At 39.9% G+C, this 9,448-nt stretch overlaps 1 protein-coding gene across 1 annotated transcript; it reads left to right on the forward strand.

The window, feature by feature from the left end:
• The first annotated feature begins 1,235 nt into the window (after positions 1 to 1,235).
• RIT1 (Ras like without CAAX 1) lies at positions 1,236 to 8,782 on the forward strand. The gene is made up of 6 exons (XM_036922473.2): positions 1,236 to 1,387; positions 1,855 to 2,003; positions 2,174 to 2,230; positions 4,568 to 4,641; positions 4,864 to 5,055; positions 6,068 to 8,782. Exons 2-6 carry the CDS (start codon positions 1,898 to 1,900, stop codon positions 6,296 to 6,298), a joined length of 660 nt encoding a protein of 219 aa, XP_036778368.1. The 5' UTR covers positions 1,236 to 1,387; positions 1,855 to 1,897; the 3' UTR covers positions 6,299 to 8,782.
• Positions 8,783 to 9,448: the final 666 nt, after the last annotated feature.

Below are 9,448 nucleotides of genomic sequence, written 5' to 3' on the forward strand. Positions count from 1 at the left end.
TCTGTACATTAAAATTCACAAACTTTTTTACTTATGGCGTAATGAAATTATACCATCAGAAAAATCATACGTAGGCCCAGAAGTGTGCATATAGTTCCAATAGTTTTACGATTTTCCAAAGTAAACCCTTAAAAGTCAGGTGAAAATGTGAAGGATTGTTATGATGGATATTATACATTTTTATATTTCAGCCCTCCTTTCTTAAATATGGTTAAAGGGACTGAGTGAATGAAACATTTTTAAAGAAATGCAAATTATTCTAGGAAAGGCATTCTTAAAAAGGTGGGTAGAAGGTATCCACAGAAAAATTTCCCAGTGTAAAGTTCCATTTAGTGCCTGTGTGTGCTGCCTAAATTTTTAAAGGTGAATATATAGAGCACCTTCATTTATTGCTGTATTTAATTCATCGCCATGTGAAAACTCTTTGATCTTATAATTTCCTGCTGGAGGGTGATTATATCTGTTTATAACAAGAAAAAACCTATTTTTAAAATTAAAATGTTACTATACAATTTTATGGTGGTTTCATATGTACGCCACAGCAGTTCAGTCCCCATGATCAACATATATTGTGATTGCGAATTATTGTGCCCCCACCCACCCTCTGGTCCCAACCCCTCCCTCTTAGTAAGGTAACCACTAGTCACTTTTCAGTGTCTGAGTCTACTACTGTTTTATTCCTTCTGTTTTGCTTTGTTTTTATATTCCACACACAAGTGAAATCACATGAAAAAACTTAATTTTTAAATCTTTCACTTACATGTTTGTGTAATACATACAGAACTGTAATCAAACTAGGCTGTTGTGAACATCTGGTCTTTTAGACCTGTTCCTGTTTTCAAGAACCCAAGTCACTGTAGCTGTTCCTTTGGGGAAATGTGCTTTTTCTGTTTTAAACAGTAAACCTGACCTCAACCCTGTTTTTTTGGGAAGATTTGGTGAGTGCCCATTTCCTCGTTTCCCCATTGCTTTTGGCCAAATCATTTTTTTTTATCACGAACAGTAAACAGCCTTAAGTTGTTACGTCCTTAGGAGACCCCTGGCCGACCCTTCTCATCCTTGATTTGTGTAAAAAAACTGGCTTAGCACCTCTGTGTGCGTATGTGTGCGCGTGCGCATGCTCAGAATGATACTTCGCCCAGGGGCCTTTCGTGGTCAGTCGCGGAACCCGGGCTGAGGACCCGGAGGGGAGCGGTCCCTCCCGAGGGGGCGTGGCCAGTCGCTGCCGTCACTGGGCGGCCCCGCCCCTCCCGCCTGGACGCGGGCGCTGCTGGCGCCATCTTCGCCGGCTGCGGGAGGGGTCACAGGTCAGTGACGGAGCCTCGCCGCGAGTGCGGGCGGACGCCCTGGGCGACCGGACCGGGCCGTGGCCTTCGCGTCCCCACGGGTAGGAGCAGCAGGGGTCCGGCTCGGAGGCGGAGGGGTGGGGGTTGATGGCGCGCGGAGGCAGCTGGGGGAGGGGAGCTGTCTGTGAGGAGAAGGGCGGGGGGCTCCGGGCACCGCGGGCAGAGAGGACCCTTGCGGCCTAAGGGGCAGTGGCACCTTGGGTCCCCAAACATCGGCTTTGGCTCTGGGCCTTTCTCCCCTGCTATGCCGGTGCCCCGGTCTCAAAGAAATTCTGAATTTCTTTGTCTTTATTTCTCTTTCTGGAAAGAGTAGTAATGCTGAAAACTTGAGATGTGTCGTAGCATTGAACCGCCCTGGAGGAAAGGTGAGGATGTGAGGTGTCTTAGAGCTGCTAGAAGGGCTGCCGTGGGGAGCAGGAGCAACAGGCCAGGCGTGGGAGAGTAGGGCCGGGGGCTGCGGGACTGTCGTCACGCTGACTTCAGCCTGGGTTAAATTCTTTCTTTGTAGGTGTTTTTTTCCTCGGGGCAGCCCAGGATTCTCCAGGAGGACAATGGATTCTGGGACTCGCCCAGTCGGTAGCTGCTGTGGCAGCCCTGCTGGGCTCTCTCGGGAGTACAAACTCGTCATGCTGGGTGCTGGTGGTGTAGGGAAAAGTGGTAGGTGGCATTTTTCTTATATTTTTCAAGAAGGATGAAAAGTACTTAAAACAAGTGACCTCCACCAAAACTAAATGGGAGACTGGCTGTCATCATGCAATGTTGATACTTAAGAATCTTTCCGTGGGTCACCTTTATGTGGATTTTAACTTTCATTTCTTGTTTTGAAGCCATGACCATGCAGTTCATCAGCCACAGATTCCCAGAAGATCATGACCCCACCATTGGTAGGTTGGATTCTCACATAGATTTCCAAATAAACCCCATAAAGTGTTTTTGGTGTCAGTTTTTGAAATGGTTTTCAACTGTTTACACTTTGAACCTTTTTTTGGTGTCTAATTCAGATTTATTTAACAAGAGTGTCATAGCAGTTGGTAAGCTTATGAATATTTCCTTTTTCTTCACTTACCCCTGTCTGTACCTAAGCCATCTTTAGTCTCTGTCCTTTTATTGAACACTAATGGGACACTTTCTGTGCCATATTTTTATGGATGGTAGACTGTATTGCTAGACTAAAGGAAAAGTTTAAAGGCCACTTAACAGAAGCCTTTTGCTGTCACTTCTGTAAGGGTCTGACTGAGACTGACTCTGTAACTATGAGTCAGCTGGTTTGAACTTCCACAGAAGGAAGCAGAGAAACAAGTAGAGCCAGCCTGCTGAACTCATGCAACCCAGACATACAGAGCCTGGACGTCTACTTGAAGCCCTTCATTTACTTCCTTATGCCTCAAGTTCGTTAACATAGTAAGGTATTCCCTCGTGTCCTTTATATCCTTACTGTTGTATTGTTGGCAAAACACAGAGTGAAAAGTAATTTTGTTTTGCCCCCACCCCTTTTTCAAAGAGTCTATTCTCTGCAAAGACTAAGAACCTTACTGTCATTCCTGAACCATAAGGAAGTGGGTTTGATTCTAAGGGGTTATATCCTAGGATAAAAGAAAATTGGGAGTGGGGATAATGGAGGGCCCAGAAGGTCTGCCATACTTCTAGTGTTTTTCAGGATGTGACACTTCTCTACTAGAAGGATTTCTACTGGGCCAGGCCTCTTGCTGTTTTCCACAAAGCCAATGAGTGGTCTGTGATAACCCAGCTTTGGATTGTGGTCTTTTTATATAGTAGGTGTTGCTGTGGATTGGGGAAAATAGAAACAGTTCTTGTGTTTTCATGGACTATTTTAAATTTAGCACATTTTCAGGGATTCAAACTATGGTGGGAATTCTAGGAATAAAATCAAATTAGGACCAAATATCATTTATTTGGAATTCTAGAAATATCTTTTCCTTTCTTTAAAGTAAGATCATATAAAGTATTCCTTTTTTTTAATCATAATTTTTTCCTAGTCAGCTGCTTTCTGACAATATTATCTGATTCAACAGCAAATACCTATGTCTCTTGAATTCCTGTTATGTGCCAAGCACTATGGTAGGCCTTGGGGGTACAGTGGTAAGCAGAAAGATTTGATGTCTGCTCTCATTGAGTTGCAGTGAGTGCATTTTGTTGCAAACTTTGGCTGCTAACTCTAAGGAGAAAAACTTTACATTGTAATTAGTATACATATATGTATACATATGCGTGTATTATGTATTATATATACATAATTATATATGTATATGTAATTAAAATATAAAACTATACTTACCTCACTACATGTGATACACTCTTGTATTTTCTTTCATTTTAGGTTTCTGCTTGTTTATTTTAATGCTGGTCCCAACCCATTCAATTCATTTACAAATTACTAATCCTAATGGGTCCTGACCTGTAGTTTGAGAAACATTGATTTAGTGGGCTCTTCATCTTTGAGGAAGGGTCAGAAGCAGGGGTTCAAGAAAAGTATTAAGAGGAAGTACATCAGAATGTAAGCAGCAGTTGTTTGAATGATGGCACTGTTGAGTGGGTTTTTATCTTTTAATTTCCTGTATTTTCCAAGGTTACTGTACCAATATACATAAAGAAATTTGTTTTCATAAAGCAGAAATTACAACAATATGGATTAGTAAATAATAAAGTAAATTATTGTTTTTCTTTTTCCTGTAGTATTAAAATGAAGAGGAGTTAATAGCATATGGTTACGTAAATAAGGCTTTTTGAGTTGAGCAGCCCTTGTTTTAATTCTGGCTATATCGACTGTGTAGTATGGAGAAGACATTTAATGTTTTAGACGTTGATTTTCTTTATTTGTAACATGGAGATTATATCTGCCTCACTGGGTTGTCACTACAGAATGAGTTAATGTATACAAATTACTTAATATAATGCCTGGCATCTAACTTTTCTGGTCTAATATTTTTAAAAAGACAGTCTCCCAGAATCCTTTTTTAAGCTTAGAATTGTACATTAAGTATTACAAACCTAAGCTATGAATGAACTTATGTCATCGCTTATGTGGGAAAAAAGAAACATAACCTTAGCTGAATACTCAATTTACATATCTCAAGGGATTTAGCATAGTTCCTGAGAAAATTTGGGCACTTAAAGAACTTGTGTGTAAAACCACTTCTCTATAAGATGAACTTTGTTCCTGTGTTTATGGGTTTATAGTACACCTTTCTTCTCTCCTATAGAAGATGCTTATAAAATCCGGATCCGTATTGACGATGAGCCTGCAAATCTGGACATTTTGGATACGGCTGGACAGGTATTAAATCCCAGAATGCTATGAGTGAAGGCCTTTTCTCTCTAGTAAAGGGGAGGGGAAAGCTTTATGCAGAGATCACCAGTTCCTCTCTTTTAATTTTTCATGCACTCTGACTCAGGATAGCAGGTAATCAACATATCTCCTCCTCAGTCTGAAATAAATAGCTAATGTATGTAGTTCTAGGTCGCATCCATACATTAATGACCCTTGTTTTCCCTCTAGGCAGAGTTTACAGCCATGCGGGATCAGTATATGAGGGCAGGAGAAGGGTTTATCATCTGTTACTCTATCACTGATCGTCGAAGTTTCCATGAAGTTCGGGAATTTAAACAGCTTATTTATCGAGTTCGACGCACTGATGATACACCTGTTGTTCTTGTGGGAAACAAGTCTGACCTAAAACAGCTAAGACAGGTGAGGTAGAGTTCAAAATGCTGTCTATAATCTTTTGAGATAGTCATTTTTGCTTCTGTTTATAACTCCTTTGCCTTAAAATAAAAATTCAAAATTAGCTTTTTCCTAACCTTAAAAATTTCCCTGTGTCTACTAATTTGCTGTTATTTTTAGATAAAATCTGGGTTTTAGGAATCTGTTTACAGTACAGAATCCACAGGATAGTAACCAGATGACAAATTGAACACACATTTAGTAAAGGATCATGAAATATTCATATCCTAAAACCCCAGAAATAAGACTGTTTATGTTGCCACGGGAGAAACTTAGGTTAGACTTCAACATATACTTCCTGCTGATGAGGATTATGAGCCCTGGAAGGGGAGAATAAGAAATTACAGAGGATTTTAGAACAAATGATACCCTTCAAGTTAGCCACAATGTTTAAAATTTTGCTGTTTGGTATAAAGTTGAAAGAGTAGTGAAATGGGCACATTCTTGACTGCTGGTGGAAACAATGAATGGTACAGATATTTTGGACAATAGTTGAGTTCATAATCCTTCTCAGTTAATCCCCATTTGAAAAACTCTTTTCAGGGAGTTACATATAAAATGTTCGCTGCCAGGCTATTTATGGTAGTAAAAAAATTAGAACTCAAATGTCCAAAAGTAGGAGAAATTATGGTATATTCTTAATTTAGTATTCTTAATAGTGTTCAGTTTTATAATTTATACATCTCTTAGCTTTGTGTTGTACGTGTGCAAAATGAGAAGTATGGAGAAAATTAAGATTACATATTTGTTATCTGTAACTCTTCCCTTTTCCAAAAAGTTGTCTTCAGTATAGACTAGAACTTGAAGGCAGAAGGAATCTTAGAAGTCATATAATCCAGCCTCCTCTTATTACAAATCTCACTGCAACGTGCTGGAACACATGTCCACAGCTGAGGTGTTCTTTTCACTTTGGGGGGCAGTTGTCATTGTTCCCCACCATTTTACCACTATACATTTTTTCATGTTTACATTTTTACAGGTCACTAAGGAAGAAGGATTGGCCTTGGCCCGAGAATTCAGCTGTCCCTTTTTTGAGACATCTGCTGCATACCGCTACTACATCGATGATGTATTCCATGCCCTTGTACGGGAGATACGTAGGAAAGAAAAGGAGGCAGTACTGGCCATGGAGAAAAAATCTAAACCCAAAAACAGCGTATGGAGGAGGCTAAAATCACCCTTCCGGAAGAAGAAAGACTCAGTAACTTGAAGGGAACATGTGAAATGTTTATCTGTGAACTGCAGTGCTTAGTCAAAGCAGTCCAGTAACCTGCATTAGTGAGCGTGGTGCTTGCTCTTTCTCCTGTCATGACCGTTATTTTAAAAGTAACTGATGAAGGGGACATGCCTACTAGGAGTTTTCATTGATGTGGTATTTAAAATATTGTCTCTTAGCTAATTCTGATTTATTAACCCCATGGAGCACTGTCTATTTTTAAATTGTCACATTAGAATTTGATCTACCGGTGTTTCAGTTTCTGTTGCTGATATTAATTAATGTAAATTGTTTATACCCAGGGGAATATGTATACCATGTATGTTTGAGTAAGCTCACAAGAGGAATTTTGCCATATACTACTACACATTCTTTTCCAACTTCAGTTTCCTGGGACTGTCCCGGGGAAGGACCTCAGCCTTTTCTGTTCACACTGTGCTTCCTGGAGGCAGAACAAAAATCATGTCAGGAAATCAGTACTAAAGAGATCAGTGCTAAAGTTTAGCAAACAGCTATGGAACTGAGGACTTTTGTGGCAGATTATGGAGTAATGAGATTGGGCGAAAACAAGCCATGTTTGCAGGAACTTGGCTAGAAAAAGGTTGAATCGGAGCTGTTGCCAGTTGTGAACCTGGCTTTTGTAAGAAGTGCATGTTTGGCTCAGATGCACAGGGATGAGTGAGGATAAACAAACATAAAATGTAGTGAAGTTTCTCCTATGAGCTTTTTTACTCTTCCTTTCAGGGTTTTGCCTTTCTTTACCTTTAAAGGTAAAAACGTTGGGAACCATTACTGAATTACTAAACTCTTGTTAATCTGAATCCTTGATTGGGACAGCCATGGCCTTGTACAGGTTTTTTTTCCTGGAGATGCACACACACCAGTATATTTACATTAATTGCTTCCTGGCGCTTTCCCTTAACTTCCCTATGCTTTCTAGAAGAGCTGGGCCTGGCCCTTTGTCAGACTGACTGCGTTTTCCATACAAGAGACATCAGGAGTTTGAGTAAAATTACATATGTGCCTCTTTGACATAGACAATCACTAGACTCAGTGCTCTCAGAAGGCCTGTGGTGTTTCTGTTGAGTGAGCCAGTCTTGAAGCTTTAAAAAAATTCCCGTATGTTGAGTTTCTAATTGAAGATTATACAGGGCCCTTGCTAAGTGCGCCTCACGGTTATCTCAGCCTTGACAAAACTTAGCCTAAGAGAATACCACTTTGATACCTGTGCTTAGTTGTGAAACTGTCACTGTGGGAAGAAACAGCTTTAAATAATTGATGGTGAGTTCTCCCTTAGATTCAGGATTATTTTGATATCTGAACTTGTTCTGTGCAGAGATTAGGTGCAAAAGTGCTAAGAGTGATGTAGCATATATTGAACATGAAATGTCAGTGAAGCAGTGTTGGTGGCCACGTTAAAGGCTTAAGAACATGACTTTAGTAGCATCTCACAAAGTGCGCTGCTTAACCTACTGTTTTCCATTTTAATTGCAAGCAGCAGGACGGGGTAGTTGCGTTTTTCTTTGTCATCAGTGGTATATGTTCTACTTTTAAAGGAAAGTGATGGTTTAACGTTTTTAGCTGAGTAGTGTGGTCTCTTGAAATTTCAGGAAATGTTTTTGCTACCAAATAAACCATGTCTTATGGTGCTCAAGCCATCCAAAAGTGAGACCTAGAATTTCACTCTATGCAGGACAGAAATCTTACAGGAACCATAGCACTTTGGAGAAGCATGAAGGTAGAAAGAAATACAGTGCAATTCAATTTTAACAGTATTTCACCTCATTCAAACTAGCTAGAGCCTTTTAGGTTTAATGCCTTAGCTTCTCATTACTAATGACCTAGGGAGTCATTATTAGTATCAAGCAAAAGTTGACAGCTCTATAATTATTCAAGATAGTCAAGGCAGCAGAGAACATTGCCAGAAAGCAATGTCTGTAAGACAGAAGGGAATTCGTATTGTATATATAAAAAGAATTAACTAATTGGTGTTTTAAGACCATCACTGTCATATATTTGATCTTGGGGTTAATTAGCCCATCAATTAGTATTGAGAATTCTATTCATGGTGCTAAATAGTTTGAGGGGTATAATATGTGTAAGTCATAGCTCTATTCTTAATGATCATGTAGTGTACATAATTTATAAGCTCTAAATAGTCAGCTTTATCCAATTTGAGGGCATTAAAATCAATTACTGCCTGGAACTTTGAAGAGAGAAAAATTCAGGGACAAGTTGAAAAAGCACTGGAACTGTTCATGTTCATGTCCAGATTGGTAAGTTACAAATTTTAGAAGCTAGTGTCTAGAATCAGCTGTTTAGAATTCAGAAGGGGATATATGTTTTACCTCCATGATGTATTAGCAAGAACTGGTGAACTGTGATGTTTGGGGACGAGAGGGGAGAGAAGAGTTTTTCACTTATGCACTTGTATGTGAAGACAGTCTGTATGACACAATATAAAACTTTTAAACAATTTGTTGGGCTTTTCCTTTACTTACCTAATGTTTGGAATCATTGCACAAGGGTCATTTTAAGAAAAAAAAAACTTAATACTGAGATTTTTATGTTCTGGAAAATACTAATTCAAAAAATTTGCCTACTGTATACAGAATGCCTGTGTCAGGTACTAGGGAGCATGCCACAGAATGCCCCTTCATGCAGAGAGATGACCTCGGCACCTGTGTGGGTCAAGGGGCTTGAGGGAAGTGATACACCACAGACCACCCGCTGGAAGTCTCCGTGTTCAGTGAGTGGGGCCTTAATCCCAAGCAGGCCGGGGAAGCTTGGTGTTTGGTGCTGCTGTGGGAGAACTTCAGGTGTGGAGTGAACTGCCTCCACCAGCACATGGGGGGCAGGTACCAGAGAGGTGGAATGAGGGGTGTGGAATGGTGAAGTGAAATAAAAAAAAAAAAAGATACTACTTTTTGGGTGGGGAGACAGGAAAAACATACTGAAAATGATAGCTCATTTGTCGTCTGATCAAGGGTTAATTAAAAGTTGTTTCAAGTATGTATGCTAAATGTGAGAATAAGAATTTTTTGTGTGAAAAGTCTTTGCTTTTATCTCCACTGTAAATGGCCATTACTGTTGGTAGAGAGGACTTAGTTTGGACATTAAAGGAATGTATTTCTGTGTCCTCAT

Source organism: Manis pentadactyla, chromosome 19 (assembly GCF_030020395.1).
Source record: "Manis pentadactyla isolate mManPen7 chromosome 19, mManPen7.hap1, whole genome shotgun sequence".
Taxonomy (NCBI): domain Eukaryota; kingdom Metazoa; phylum Chordata; class Mammalia; order Pholidota; family Manidae; genus Manis; species Manis pentadactyla.

Bases quoted from the DNA above. Each gene is read 5' to 3' on its own strand.
- RIT1 (XM_036922473.2), top strand. From the start codon at position 1,898: ATGGATTCTGGGACTCGCCCAGTCGGTAGCTGCTGTGGCAGCCCTGCT. The intron at 2,004-2,173 runs GTAGGTGGCATT...CTTGTTTTGAAG, and splicing joins TGGTGGTGTAGGGAAAAGTG to CCATGACCATGCAGTTCATC. The intron at 5,056-6,067 runs GTGAGGTAGAGT...ACATTTTTACAG, and splicing joins ACCTAAAACAGCTAAGACAG to GTCACTAAGGAAGAAGGATT.